Source organism: Artibeus jamaicensis, unplaced genomic scaffold (assembly GCF_021234435.1).
Source record: "Artibeus jamaicensis isolate MK-2021 breed Jamaican fruit bat unplaced genomic scaffold, CSHL_Jam_final scaffold_847, whole genome shotgun sequence".
In the NCBI taxonomy this organism is placed as follows: Eukaryota; Metazoa; Chordata; class Mammalia; order Chiroptera; family Phyllostomidae; genus Artibeus; species Artibeus jamaicensis.
In genome coordinates, this window is record NW_026522057.1 from 2,362,947 (window position 1) to 2,378,289 (window position 15,343).

The 15,343-nt window shown below is 44.4% G+C and overlaps 1 protein-coding gene across 8 annotated transcripts in view; it reads right to left on the reverse strand.

Moving 5' to 3' along the window:
* The window catches only part of ST3GAL3 (ST3 beta-galactoside alpha-2,3-sialyltransferase 3), a 193,999-nt gene that overhangs the window by 61,802 nt on the left and 116,854 nt on the right, over positions 1–15,343 (reverse strand). For 5 of the 8 annotated variants that reach the window (XM_037149562.2, XM_037149564.2, XM_053660212.1 and 2 more), the window contains one exon: positions 2,694–2,786. The exons of 2 other annotated variants lie outside the window; for them this stretch is intronic. In XM_037149562.2, the coding sequence (XP_037005457.1) occupies positions 2,694–2,786 (93 nt within the window). Of the gene's footprint in view, positions 1–2,693; positions 2,787–14,629; positions 14,714–15,343 lie in introns of all 8 variants that reach the window. One more of the 8 variants, XM_053660213.1, reaches the window with a different exon arrangement.

Consider the following 15,343-nt stretch of genomic DNA (forward strand, 5'->3'; position numbering starts at 1 on the left):
AGTGTATTACAATTATAACTGGTGCAAGGCAGACACAGAGATCAAGAGACCACAACGAGGAACAGACCCACACACACGTTTAACTGTCAACAGGCAGCTGAGGTGTTCAGTGGGGAAAGGCTAGTCTTTAACAGATGGCTCTGGAATAATTGAACAGCCACATGTAAAAAATGAACCTCAACCCTTACCTTTCACTATATACAAAAATTAACTTGAAATGGGTCATAGGCCTAAATGAAAGAGCTAAACCTATATAAATTCTAGAAAAAATCTAGGAAAAACCTTTTAACCTTGGATTATGGAAAAAATTCTTAGATAAAACAATAAATGCAAACTCCATAAACAAAAGAATTGGTAAATTAGGCTTCATTGAGATTAAAAACTCCTGTTCTATGACAGACATTGTTAAGAGAAAGAAGAGACAAGCTATGGGCGGGAAGCAAACACTCGCAGATCACCTGATGGAGGGCTTCTATGCGGACTGCAGGACGCAGTCCTCTCACAGTTCAACGAGGAGACAGAGTCCAAAGATGGCAACAGATCTGGATGCTTCCCAAAGACAAAAGAATGTCAAAAAAAGCACATGAAAATGATTCTTAACATCATGAGTCATTAGGAACATGCAAGTTACAGTCACGGTGAACTGCTGCCCCAAACCTACCAGAAGGGCTGAAACTGAAAAGCCCGACAGCACGGGTGCAGGAGCCCTGGAATGCTCACTCATGGCCGGCTTTCGGGAAAGCAAAGCAATGTGGTTCCTTTGGAAAAGTGTGGCCATTTCTTATAAAAGTGGAGCATCCATTCCACATGCAAATATTTATAGTGACTCTGTTTTAATAACTAAAAACTGGAGCTAACCCAAATGTCCTTTGACCACTGAGTAGATAAGCAGATGGTTACACACACACAAGGGAATACTACTCAGCAATGAAGAGGGACAAACAACAGACACGCACAACACCTGGATGGCTCTTGCGTTTTAATCAATGAAAGAGGCAGACTCAAAAGGCTACATAATGTACGGCCCCAATTATGTGACACTCTAGAAATATTATAGGGACAGAAAACTGATCAGTATTTGTCAGAGGCTGGGGACTCAGGGCAAAGGGGCACAAAGAAACTGCTGGGGTGATGATGGAAGTTCTATGATTGTTGCAGTTACGCAAAGGTATGCATTTGTCAAAATTCAAACAACTACATTAAAAAGTACCTTTTATTGTGTGTAAATTAACCTTCAATAAATCTTACTTTTTAAACAGGAAAAAGTACGATACATCCATACAATTATATATTATAAAATCATTTAAAAAATAAGATGGATCCATAAATGTAGTGGGATAATCTCTTAACATATACTGTTAGCAAAAAGCAAGATGCAGTATGTTCCCATTTATTATGTTGACTGTCTCTGGGGGACGGGTCTAGAGTGGGAGAATACACCCTCCATGCTGTTTGAGTCTTTAAAAATAAATCACATGCTTGTATTACTTTTAGTTAGAAAAAGCCAAAGAAACTACAAGTCAAGGAAAACTCACAGGTGTCTGGCCCAGGGGACTGAGTCACGCAGGCCTGAGAAAACACACGTGAGAATATGGAACGTGGAGCCAGACACTTAGAGGTGCTCAGTGAAAAGCTGGGGGAAGCAAAATGTTTGGAGTCAATTAAGAGGCAAACCCTGGACAAAGAGAGCTCTTCCTGAACACCAGATACTCAAGCAGCAGAGACCCCATTTTACACAAGGAGCTGAGCTGGCACCGCTCAGTTAGAAAAAGAAAAGGAGTGTAAAACCCAAATGTTCTGAAATTACGTTTGGGCAAGTGTTTCTCAGCATCGCTGTGCAAGCGCACCTTGTGCCCTAACCTCAGCCTTCCGAGGGAGGGGTGCAAGCCCTTCCTCAGGGATCTGAGCCCACCCCTAGGGCTGCTCCGCGATCCAAGTGCTGTATCCCAACTCCCAGAGGGTCCCCAGCAGCCCTTCCTCAAGTGCCGCCAGGTCAGACACTCCCACAACTTTCTGAAGGGACAAAATGATCCTGGACAGTCTCCCCACACTCCAGGCTGCAGGCAAGACAACCTCAGCACGTCGGGCCCTTCTCCACAACTAAGGCTTCAGGAAAAGAAAACCCGAAAGGAAAGGCAGGTAAGTAACTGAGGTCCCTTCAGCAGCATTTGGTAAAAGGACCTGCCAGGGTTTGACACAGCTTTTCTCAGTAAGCCTATTACCAAGGAAATCAGGAATCCAGAAAGCAAAATGGACAAAAAGAGAAGATGCCAAAACAGCCAGACTCAGAAACTCCCCTTTGGTCTCTCCTAGTTTCCAAAAAAGTTTGGCCACTGATACTACGACTAGGAGCTTCTGTGCTGGATCGCCCTGTCTGGCTGCCTCTGGAAACCTGGCTCCCACAGGGCAACCACACACATTCTACCTCCTCCCTCTCCTCCACAGCAACAAGCAGCGCTGGTAGGCGAACGGGGGGTTAGAGCGCAGCAAGGCCAGAGAGTGAAATTGGGGTGGGAACCAACTAAAAGCAAAGTCCTTTCCAGGTACTAACAGACTTGAGGATGCAGGAAGGAAGTTGGAACGGAATCTTGTTTTCTCTGAAGCACACCACTTGCCATGAGGGCAGGCTTCTGGCTCCTGCATCATGGGCCAGGCAGGCTGTGTAGACCGTGGGAAGAAAGAGGAGCACTCACCGGGGGAAGATGGCAGTCATCAGGGCGGAAGCATAGCCAGGCTTGCAAGCTCCCTCTGAAAAGTTTGCGTACTTGGTGGCTAACTCTGCAGGCCTATGGGAAGAGAAGGAAAGTTACAGCTTGCCAGGCACTCAGCAGTCAGTGGGTTATTAATTTAGGAAGAGCTGTAGGTATTTAAACTTGACATAAAGCTTCCCCACAACCAGCATTTAAGTCCCTCTTACATACCAAGGCTTCATGGGGGTAACCCCCCAGCCCCCAAATCAAAAACCCTAGAAGAATAGGGAGTAAATAAGCAAAGCCTGTCAATGGAATTTGGCAAAAGGAACTCATTGCATTTGAATAGATTCTTTGCAGTAGCACTGATACCAAGAGCATCAGGAACTCCATCCAGGCTCTCAGGCTGGGAGAGTGGAGCCTGGAGGTCTAACAGAGAGCTGCTCAGGCTTTGGTAAAGCCTGCAGCGCTGCCCTCTCAACACTCCTGTGTTCCCACACATCCAGCTTTACCCAGCCAGTGGGGACGGCTCACGGTGCCGAGTATGGATCACATGTACGTTAGGGCCATTACTGAAATCGTCAGATGTTTAGCGGAGAACGCTCTTGTGCTCTTCTGTTCTCTCTGCCTGGAATGTGCTCCCTTCTCATTCTCCACTTGGCTTTTGCCTACTGGGTTTTCAAAACTAAGCCCAAATGTCAGCTTTGCTGGGAGTAATTTCCTGACCTCCAGACTGGGCTAAGTGCCCCCTCTGTGTTCCTACAGTCTGCCCCTTGCCACCCACACTACATGCTTACCCCCATCAGCACTTCCTGTACTGTGCTGTGATTGCTGGTAGCAGGTCTCCCTCTTCGTGCTGTGATTTCCTGAGCTCAGAGTCAAGATTTAACCCTGCGTCCCCAGTACCTCGCACAGAATGGGTTATACGGGAGACCCCTATAATTTTATGAGGGAATGAAATGACCCTGACGGTCTCACTCTACTTGGGCAGGAACGGAGACAGTCTTAGGAACGCACAAGCTAGAGATGGCTGAATGTTTTTCAGAAGACTTGTGTACTCTAGCCCTGTATGGCTGTAGTCACCTCACATCTTTGGGCTTCGATGCCTTTATGTGTTTGATGTGGGGCTGGAGCAGTCTAGAGAAAACTGCAACGGAAGAACAGGACACATTCAGTAACTGCTGGGGCACCTGGGAAGCCCTGGCTGGTCGCCAGTTCCCAGTCTCAACCTCCCCCGCCTCCACCCTTGGGCCCAATGCCAAAACTCTGATCACTCTGACTCCCAGCTGCTCTAGTGCGCTGGGGCCCAGGGGCAAGTTTCCCCTCGGGCTGCCTTTCTCAGGGGTTAGGTGGGGTCATATAAGGTGGCAGTGGTGGTGTGGGGGGCCAGTGTTGGGGGGTGCTGGCGCCTGTACTGGAGAGCCAGAAATGACGATGTCTCGGCCTGTCATATGCCATGCGTGATTCACTCCTGTGCCCCCGAGGGCCTAGCCCAGGGTCCTCCACAGAGTAACTGCTCAGTGAAACTAGACAAACTCATTTGTATGCATGTGCCAGTTCTTCTAGAAGTCTATGGGTTTTTTTTTTTTAGCCTTCTCTGTCAATGAAATTTAAAGCCTGAAATGCAAAAGCAAATGCTGAGTGACAAGCCAGAGTTGGAACTTTATTTGGTAGGCAAAATAAAGTCAAAGGCTTAACAAGGTAATTTACATAACTTTATTTCTTTATGTAAACAACTATATTTCAGAAACAAAACATAAACTTCAGTTCAATTACTAAACTTACTGGAAGCTTTTGAGTTAGGCACAGGGATTAAAAGGTTAAAGAGTTTTTCGATTACTCCTCTCAACAGCCATGTGAGTAGGTGCTATTCATTATTAATTTCCATACAAGCTCAGAAAGATGAAGAGACTTCTCCAAGGTCACGCAGCTAGTAAGTGGCAGATGCTGGTGTTTCTAACACCAGTGCGGGAGCTCTTATCATAGTACTACCACTGGCACGGAGGGAAACAGAGTCCGGGGTAGCGCGCAAGTGGTCCGTGCGATTGGAGATGGGTCAGACAGAGGACGGGTCAAGGAGGGTGTGTGTGCGCAGCAAGGCAACGAGTCCCTCCTACCCTTGTCTTCCAACCTCCCACCATCTGCTTGCCTACCTTGCCCAGTGGGGCTCCCTTGTTCTTTTGGGATTCCAGAAAGTTTCACAAACAAGAGAAAGATGAATGGCAGTTGCCTCTTAAAGGCAATGCATCACAGAAATACATGTACAGTAAGAGACAAATCTTTGGCTACCTCTCTCCTGTCAAATTTACACCATCAAATCTGGGCTAGGTGCTCCAAGAATAAGGGCTATGGGACAGTCCAGGGGCCGTGGACTCAGGGGTGAGTCCACAGTGTTGAAGGGGGAGCACTGGCAGGCTGAGCGCATGGGAGCCGGAACCCAGCGGGAGCGGTTCTTGCCATGGCAGGGCAAGGTGCTCACATACAAAAACGGGCAGCTCTAAATCAACCCCCTCCCATTCAGAAAGCAACAGTAACTTCAAAAACACAACAGCCCTGGGGACAGTGGGCCGGTCAAGTTACTACCAAATTAAAATGCCTCAGACTGTCCCTGTGAGAGAAGAATAGGGGGAGTGTTGGGGATTGTGAGTCATAAGGCAGGCTGGGACCTCTGGGGCAGTTTGCGGTCAAAACCACTGAGACTAAGAGTTGCCAACTCCCTCGGGCCAGAATAGTTAGTTTCTCTAAGGCACTCACACTGCAAATGCCAGGAGGCCCCCACAGATGTCTGATCAAATCATTCAGCCCTTGTTTCTTCTCTTGCTCTGCAGCTGGCCTTTCATTCTGGGAGATTTAGCATTTCCACCAGTAAGAGCACCCATTGTCCTACAAACGTGACTACCAAGCCCTGGGGTGAAGAGTGTGAACCGCTGCAGTCTCAAGAGGAAATCCAGATGGACAGACTAGGGTCCAAAAGAAGGAACCAGACTTCAATTACTCTGCTTCAATCAGAAGCACCAAGTTTAAGGAATCAGGCCAAGCAACGGGTTGTAAATGGGAAGAGCATAGGATCTGGAATCAGAAACGTTCTCAGAGGACACTGGCAAGCTATGTGACCTTGGCAAGTGACGGAAAAACTGATTCTCACTCAATTCCCAGGGATCATGAGAGGATGTGGTGAGAAAGCCCATTTGGAGGGGCTGGCTGTCCTCTGAGCACCACAAATGGACCATGAAGGATGAGGTGGCAGAGGCAAGCAGCCAGGTCATGGAGGCTTTGGACACTTGGCTCAAGTTTGGATTCTGTCATAGGGGCGAGTCACTGAGTGATTTATAGTGGGAGAGTGCCTTGATTGACGTATGAATCTGAAGGGTCAGCATTTGATCCTTAAAATGGGAGGTGGGGAGGAACATTGCAAGGGCCCGAAAGAAGCATCCAGGAGGCAGAACACGTAGCAGGAGAGTGTGATGTCTCAGTTGCCAAGATGAGGAAGTGGCTCAAGGACAGAGGGACCAACCGTGTCAAACACGGCAGTAGGCCTGGTATGGCCCTACATCTGACAGCTGGATCTGGCAACGTGAAGTTACTCCTGACCTTGAAAAGAGCTTTCACTGGAGGGGTAGGGGTGAGGGGACAAAAGGCTGGCTTCCTTGGGTTTAAGAGAAAACAGAAGAATTGGAGTCACAGGATATAAACTATTTTTAGGGGCTTTGCTATAAATGGAGACGTAGAAATGGGGCGATAGCTGGAGGAAAGAAACAAGGAACGTATGTTTTTTGAGAATAGGAAATATTTTATCATATTTATAAGCTTCTTAGAATAAGAGAAAAACTCACGATGCAGTGGTGATGGGACTGCTACAGGAGAATGTCTGTGGGTGAGGGAAAGGATCTGATCCAGAAGGGCCAGCCTTAGCTCTGCCCTGCCCTGCCTAGCCCTGCCCTGCCCTGCAACTAGCTATTCATCTCGCAATGTTCAGTTTAAGCACTGCTTCCTTACAAAGCTTTTCATGGTTACTTCCCTTCCAGAGTAGGGCCAACTCATGCCGCCCGTGGACCCCGTTTTACTCAGAGCCGACTATCGCCTTTAGCTTGCTCACTCGTCCACACATTCTCTCTCTCCCCCACCTCCTTCCCTTCCCTCCTCTCATTCATCCATCCACTCACTCAACAAATGTTTAGAGGCAACAGAGTTGCTCTGCTTTGATTATATCCTGACTCTTTCCCTTACTAGCTGTGTGACTTTGGGTATGTTGTTTAATTGCTCTGTGCCTTACTTTCCACACCTTTAAAATTGAGATTATACTAGTACTTACTTTGTAATCTTGTTGTGGGGATTATGTTGAGAATAAAGTGCTTAGTACAATGCCTGGCCCATAGTATCTTTCTCAATGCACATTAACTGTGTCAGTCTCGTTGTCATGTATCAGACAGTGGCCTAGGATTAGGGATACAATGATGAGTAGGACAAAGTTATGGCCTAATACTTCTTACACTGAAGAGTAACTATGCATTTAACTATCTCTCTCTCCTAGAACATAAAAACTGAGCACAGTACACAGCCCAGAACACCATAAATAGCATGGAATACTACGAGGTCTGTCCAGAAGGTATCAATCCATGTAATATGAAATAGGAACATTCGTTGAAGAAGATACAAGAAGCATTGTATGTAGAACAATGACACCTCAGTCCCCTTCAAAGCAGGCACCTCGCAACCTCACATAGTTCTCCCAACTACCATCAGCTGCTCTGTCATATTTTCCTGAACCTCAATTGATGGTCTGAAATCTCTTTCCTTTCAAAAGTGATTTTAATTTTGGGAAAAGCCAGAAGTCACAAGGTGCCGAATCTGGGCTATAGGGGGGCTAAGTCACCTGGGTGATTTGATGTTTCGCCAAAAAACTGCATGAGACACAATACATGAGTGGGCATATTGCTGTGATGAAGCTTCCAATCCTAGTTGCCCATAGCTGTGGACTTCTGAATCATCTGAGTAGTTTCCACGGAGGAATACTGAAGCTTGACACAAAATCTGATGCAGATTCATTGCCCTACTTGCCCAGTCATTTTGAATGCAACAGTCACACAGCACACACGCTCACTCACCAATATCTACCACCCTCACTGACTAGCACAGTGAAGTCGTCATTGTTTATGTGTGCACATTCCAGTCCACTCTCCTTGGCTGCCAGGTTACATCAATGTCACGCAAACTGTTCTTGTTATATAAACAATGGCTGGACTTTTTCCGGATAGACGTCATATAAGTATCCAACGAAATGTTTGTTGGGCTGAAACTACGTAGTTATGCTGACTTGGAAAGTTAACTGACGGGAAGTGTGGGGGAGAGGTGGTGACTGCTGGGGAAAATGGAGAGGGGACTGCAACAGTTATTCCTGAGGACTCAACACATCAGTGATGGGCGTTTGTGACCAACAGTCTAATTGCTGACTGACTCAAAGAGGACCGAACTCAGAGTATCCCCTACTCTGCCCCCTCCCGCATTCCATGTGCTGGTTTACTAATGGAGAGGTCAGGGAACTGACTGTGGGAGTGAAATCAGACCATGTAAGACGCTTAGCACCATGGTCTGGCAAATAATAGGTAATAAACATTAGTCTCCTTCTAAGCAAGTACAGCAACTTAAAGGCAGCCGGCATTGCTGTGCTGTGAGGACTCGCACGACCACACAGGTGCGAAGCCTCCGCGCGCAGCCCGCCCACCACTGCGTCCTCAGTCCCATCCTCTCCCTCCTTCCTAACGAAGATGCTTTTCTCCAGTTACTAGGGGGCTGTTTCTGGAACAATGACATTACTTAGGACATGAAAGAAGCAGATTAGGTTAGATTTAGTAATCCTATTCTGTCATTAAGCATTTTCATTTTAACATTTTTTCTGAAGTAGGCTTTATGTAAGAAAGGTTACTTAATACTGCCATAGATCCTTTTAAGCTCAAAGCAGGAAACTTTTCTTCTTAAGGACGACCACCTCTCCCCCCAAACCCCATCACCCCATCATTACAGGTCCTCCGGCTCTTCCCGCATTATCAAGAGACTCTTCGCCCCCTCTCACGGGTGTGCTGTCGATCCACCCTGCCCCGAGCTACACGACTCTGCTCTTTGTGAACTCCAAAGCAGACTGGGGCTTCTACAGTGTTTGCCTCACAGCGATCTATGATAAACCCAGCAATGCTCTCTCATATTTCTTTCATCGCTTTAAAGGATGAGGAGCTGCTTGATCTGTGCCATCTGGAATTTGTGGTATTTCTCAGCTCTGGAGGCCCAGCCTTTCAGCTTTGGTGCTGGGCACAGCAATGCATTTTGAACATACCAGGCTTCTCTACTGTGTATGATCAGTGATTCTGGACCTGACATTACTGCAGTTTAACTCTGTATCCGGGGTCTTGTCATTCACTTCAGCTCTTGCAAAAGCCTTAGGCCTGAGCTATGTAGGCAATTCTTGCAGACTCTGTACCAGGGATCTGTTGTGACTGCTGACTGCTCCAATTCAATTGTTTCTTTGAAAAAAAAAAACAAAAAAAAACCAAAAAACAAAACCACACATCTTCTTTCTGGGTGGTAGTGAAAAGATCAAGGAAACTAAGATTCACTGACCATAAACCATGTGCCAGGCAGTTGACCTAATTATCTAATTAGGTTTACAATAATCTACTAAGACAGTACAGTTCTTAGACCCAGGCATGTGGGGCTGAAAGAGATGCAGAAGACATAGTTAAAAGATGTGCTGTTCTATGTTTAAACAATAAAATTTCAAACCACGAATTTTGATAGGGATTTGCATTGAATCTGTAGATTGCTTTAAATAGTATGGGCATTTTATTTTTATTTATTTAATTTAAAAATATTTTACATTATTTTATTTTTAGAGGGGAAGAGAGGGAGAAAGAGGGAGAGAAATATTGATGTCCGAGAGAAACATGGATTGGCTGCCTCTCACATGCCCCCAACCAGGGACCTGACCCACAAGCCAGGCATGTGCCCTCACTGGGAATCGAACCCACAACCTTTCAATTTGTAGGACGATGACCAACCCACTGAGCTACACCAGTGAGGGCATATGGACATGTTAACAATGTTATTTCTTTCAGTCCATTAGCATGAAATATCTTTGCATTTATTTGTGTTTTCTTTAATTTCTTTCATTAGTGTCTTAGTTTTCAGTGTATGGGTCTTTTTCCTTCTTAAATTTATTCCTAGGTTATTTTATTCTCTGTGATACAACTGTAAATGGGATTATTCACTATTAGTGTGTAGAAACACAAGTAATTTTTTTAAAAAAGATTTTATTATTTTTTTTAAATAAAGAGAGAGGGGGGAAGGGAGGGAGAGAGGGAAACGTTGATGTGTGAGAGAAACATCGATCAGTTGCCTCTCACATGCCCCTGGCCCACAACCCAGACATGTGCCCGACCAGGAATCCAACTGGCAACCTTTTGGTTTGCAGGTCAGCACCCAACCCACTGAGCCACATCAGTCAGGGCAGACTCGCAACTAATTTTTGTGTATTGATTTTGTATCTTGCAACTTCACTAAATTTGTCTAATAGTTCTTAACAGTTTTATGGCCGAATCTTTAGGGTTCTTTTTTTTTTTTTTCATATCTGCAAATACAGTTTTACTACTTCTTTTCAGATTTGGATGCCTTTTATTTCTTTTTCTTGCCCAACTACTTTGCTAGGGCTTCTAGTACTATAACGAATAAAAGTGGCTGGAGTGGGCATCCTTGTCCAATTCCCGATCTTACAGGAAACCCTTCTAGGCTGTCACCACTGGGTATGACGTCAGCTGTGGGCTTGTCACACGTGGCCTTTATTGTACTGAGGTACCTTTCCTCTATACTCACTTTGTTGAGTTTTTATTATAAATGGATATTGAACTTTGTCAAATGCATTTTCTCCATCTACTGAAACGCTCATATGGTTTTTATCCTTCGTTGTGTATTGACTTGCTGATACTGAAAAAGTCTTGCCTCCTGAAGTAAATCTCACTTGACCATGGTGTATGATCCTTTTAATGTATTTAAATTCAGTTTGCTAAAATTTTGTTGAGAATTTTGCATTTGTGTTCATCAGAGATATTGGCCTGTAATTTTCTTTTCTTGTAGTGTTTTGGTTTTGGTATCAGGGTATCGCTGGTCTATTAAAATGAGTTTGAAAGTGTCCCCTCCTCTTCTGTTTTGTGGAAAAGTTTGAGAAGTATTGGTATTAAGTTTTCTTTAAATGTTTGGTAGAATTCACCAGTGAAGCCATCTGGTCCTGGGCTTTTGTTTGTTGGGAGGAGTTTTTGATTACTGATTCAATCTCCTTACTAGTAATTCAGATTTTCTTTTTTTTTCATGATTCAGTCTTAGTAGGTTCTAATGGTAAATTTAACATCAGCAGAGAACTAATAACAATTCACACTTTCCCTGCATACTCTGGGTAAGACTTACATTTGTGGTCATCATAAACAAAGCACAGTCACAACCTCTAAGGGTCACTGGAAGCCAGTATTCATGGGCGGCATAAAAGGTAAGGCCAATGTGGTTTCAGGACTAATGATGTAACTTACATGAAATATATGATACTGAAGAACTGAACAGACAATATCATCTATATTGCTTCTTTTTTTAAATTATATTTTATTGACGACGCTATTACAGTTGTCCTGATTTTTCACCCTTTGCCCCCCTCAACCCAGCACCCCCACTCCCTCAGGCAATCCCCACACCACTGTTCGTGTCCATGGGTCATGCATAAGTTCTTTGGCTACTCCACTTCCTATACCATATTTTACATCCCCATGGCTTTTCTGTAACTACTTTTTGTACTTCTTAATCCCCTCACCTCTTTTTATTCCCTCACAACCCCTCCCATCTGGCAGCCATTAAAAAGCTCTTCATAGTCATGATTCTGTCTCTGTTCTTGTTTGCTTAGTTTGATTTTTAGATTCAACTGTTGATACATATGTATTTATCACCACTTCACTGTTCATAGTTTTCATCTTCTTTTCTCCTTAAATAAGTCCTTTTAACATTTCATATAATAAAGGTTTGGTGAAGATGAACTTTAGGTTTTGTTTTTGTTCTTTTTTTGGTCTGGGAAGCTCTTTATCTGCCCTTTGATTCTAAATGATAGCTTTGCTGGATAGAGCAATCTTGGCAATCAGGTCCTTGCTTTGGCTAACTTTGAATATTTCTTGCCAATCCCTTGTAGCCTCCAAAGTTTCTTTTGAGAAAGCACCTGACAGTCTTATGGGAATTCCTTTGTAGGTAACTAACTTCTTTTCTCTGGCTACTTTTAAGAGTCTCTCTTTAACCTTTGGCATTTTAATTACGATGTGTCTTGGAGTGGGCCTCTTTGCATCCACTTTGTTTGGGACTCTGTGCTTCCTGGACTTGCATGTCTATTTCCTTCACCAAATTAGGGAAGTTTTTATTCATTATTCTCTCAAATAGATTTCCAATTTCTTGCTCTCTTCTCCTTCTGGCAGCCCTATGATACAAACGTAGGACCTCTCGAAGTTGTCTCAGAGGCTGCTTATATTATCTTCATTTTGTGGATTCTTTTTTCTTCTTTTCTGCGTAGTTTTTTGCTTCCTTATTTTCCAAATCATTGATTTGATTCTCGACTTCGTCCACTCTGTTGTTTTCCTGTAAATTGTTCTTTATTTCAATTAGCGTATCTTTCATTTCTGACTGGATCTTTTTTATGCTGCTGAGGTCCTCACTAAATTCCTTGAGCATCCTTATAACCAGTGTTTTGAACTCTGCATCTGACAGATTGTTTATCTCCACTTCATTTAGCTCTTTTACTGGAGTTTTGATTTGTTCTTTCATTTGGGCCATGTTTCTTTGTCTCTTCGTTTTGGCAGCCTCCCTGTGTTTGTTTCTATGTATTAGGTGGAGCTGCTATGACTCCCTGTCTCAGTAACGTGGCCTAACGTAGTAGGTGTCCTGTAGGGTCCAGTGGCACAGCCTCCCTATCACCCAAGCTGGGTCCTCCAGGTGCACTTTCTGTGTGGGCTGAGTACACCCTCTTCTTGTAGTTGAGTCTGGATTGCTATTGGAAGATTGATGGGAGGGATTTACCCAGGCTAGTCAGCTATAAGGAATCGCTGTGACCCCTAACCACCAACCTCCGCCCTCCTTGGAGGATCAGCTATTGCAGGGGCAGGGCGGTGGTGCTCTGATGTGGTCTGTAGCTGTCCACTGGGTGCATAGACTCTGAGGTTTCCCCGGTGGTGGTGCAGGGGAAAGCCAGCCCCCACCTGTGTTCTGCCCAGGGCCACCCTGCCAGAGCTATAAAGCAATCTGAGATGGCTGCTACTGTGCTAGGCTTAGAGATTCCCAGGAGAAGCCAAGTGGTGAATCTAGGCTGGCTGCTGCTGGCACTGGGCCTGGGGCTCATTGAGGCCAGCTACCACTTGTTTGATAGAATTTAGGAAGATGTGAAGCATGAGCCAACACCAGCCATTCTTATGGGAAAGCAGCTAGGGTAGACCTGTAAGTTGAGTGGGTACAAGTCTCGGGGGATCTTCAGGGTGAGGCAAACGGTGTTAGCCAGGTTGATAGGGTCTCAGATATGGCACCAGCTTGCTGGTTCTGTGAGTGAAAGGTTCAAAAAAGCGACAATGGCCTCTGCTCGCCTTGATGCCAGACACTTCAGTTCCTCCCTTAGTGCCACTGGTGCCTTTCAAGCTGCTACCCCCCTGTGGGAGCTCAGAGGGAGTGAGTCTGAGTAGGTGAGTCTGGGTGTGGGTTCTTTAAGAGGAACTGCTTGGGGCTCTGTAAATTTTTTCCACCAAATCAATTCCCGATGTTTTTTGCAGCCAAAAGTTGTGGGGACTTACCTTCCTGGCACTGAAACTCTAGGCTGGCAGACCTGGTATGGGGCTGGGACTTCCTTCTCCTTAGATATCCCTCCCAAATTGTTATCCACTACACATGAGTGAGGAACTGGCCCATTCTACATCTGCGCCCCTCCTACCAGTCTGGATGAATGTGGTTTCTTTAATTGCACAGTTGTCAGACTTCCATTCAATTCGATATCTGATGGCTCTCAATGATGGTTGTTCTTTATTTTAGTTATAAATTGGATGTGGTTTGGGAGGAGGTGACCATGTCTGCCTACCTCACCACTGCCCAGAAGTCTTTGCCATGTTTTATATATTGCTCCTACAAAATATGGCTTCAGGCTCCAGAGAGCCATGGCACCATAAGCAATAACAGTATTGCTACCTTCTTCACGTGGTGGTAGAGGTGAAATTCACTGAGGAATGATGTACTTATCAGAAAAGAAAAAAACCAGTAATAGACAGTTCCTGAACCTGAACAGAAAGAGATTGTGTCTAAAAAGTATGAAGAACCTTCATGTGCACTGATTGGATAATAAAGTAATACATAAATATCTCCTCTTTCCCCATAATTATAAATGCTCATCAATAAATCATAATATCTCACAGGCCCCATCAACTTGTTTATACAGCAGGGACCTTACAAAAAATATTCAGCCAGTACTCTGTATAGCCTTGAAACAGCCTTATTCTAAAGTAATATTATTCTCATTTTTTGACAAGAGAAACTGACTCTAAAATCCATCCTTTATTTTCACCAAAGCCCTTGCTTATTTTGGTACAAAGAGCAATAGGCTTAAAAGTAAAAAAGATTGGAGTTTAAGTAACTAAGCCTTTCTCTTACTAATTGTATAATCTCAAGTAAAAGATAATCAGTTTCCTTAACTGTTTAAATATCTATGATAATACACATTTTACAGGACTGATGGAAGATGCAATGACTTCCTGCACCAACACAGGTCAGGGCATTCTTTGAAAGGCTGCACAAATGTCAGTTACAGCTCCTGCTGCGTTAATGTTTGACTTTGGCTTTTACAACTTCTAGATCATCTGCATTATCATTGTTTCACAAATGAGAAAAATATTTACCTTTATTTTTCTCAGTTGGATTATCCTCTCCAATTCACTTGGCTGCCCCCAAACTTCTGCCTGATAGGCAGGGAGGTCAGGAGACTGCTGGGAACAAAGAGGAAGGGCTGCTGAATGAGGCCAACATCTCATATTCAGGGACCTGTCTTCAACTAACATGCCAGTGCCTATCTAAGCCCAGTAGATAAATCCACATGATCTGTGCTGAAGAATCCTAGTGGGAACTTGTGGCCAATTCTCTACTGGTCCTCAGGGCAAGGTACAGGTCATTTTCATAATTTTCAGGTAACATTCTCCCTAAATCCACTAATTTCAAGCTTCTCAAACTCAGTCCCAGTACAGGGTTATAACAGAGGGCAGCTATGACCAAAGCCACAGCACAAACACAGTGCATCTTCCAGGAGTATCAAAGTTGCACGAGGATGTGTTAAAGTAATACATGTGTATTATGGAATAGAATACAAACAATTTTTAAATAAAAATAATTTAAAAAAAATTTTTAACCAATTTTTAAAAGATTTTAAAAAGTTCTTAAAAGATTTTATTTATTTATCTTTAGAGGGGAAGGGAAGGAGAGAGGGAGAGAAACATCAATGTATGCTTGCCTCTCGTGCATCCCCTGCTGGGAATTGGCCTGCAACCCAGGCATGTGCCCTGACTGTGAACCGAACTGCAATCCTCTGGTTCGCAGGCCTGTGCTCAATCCACTGAACT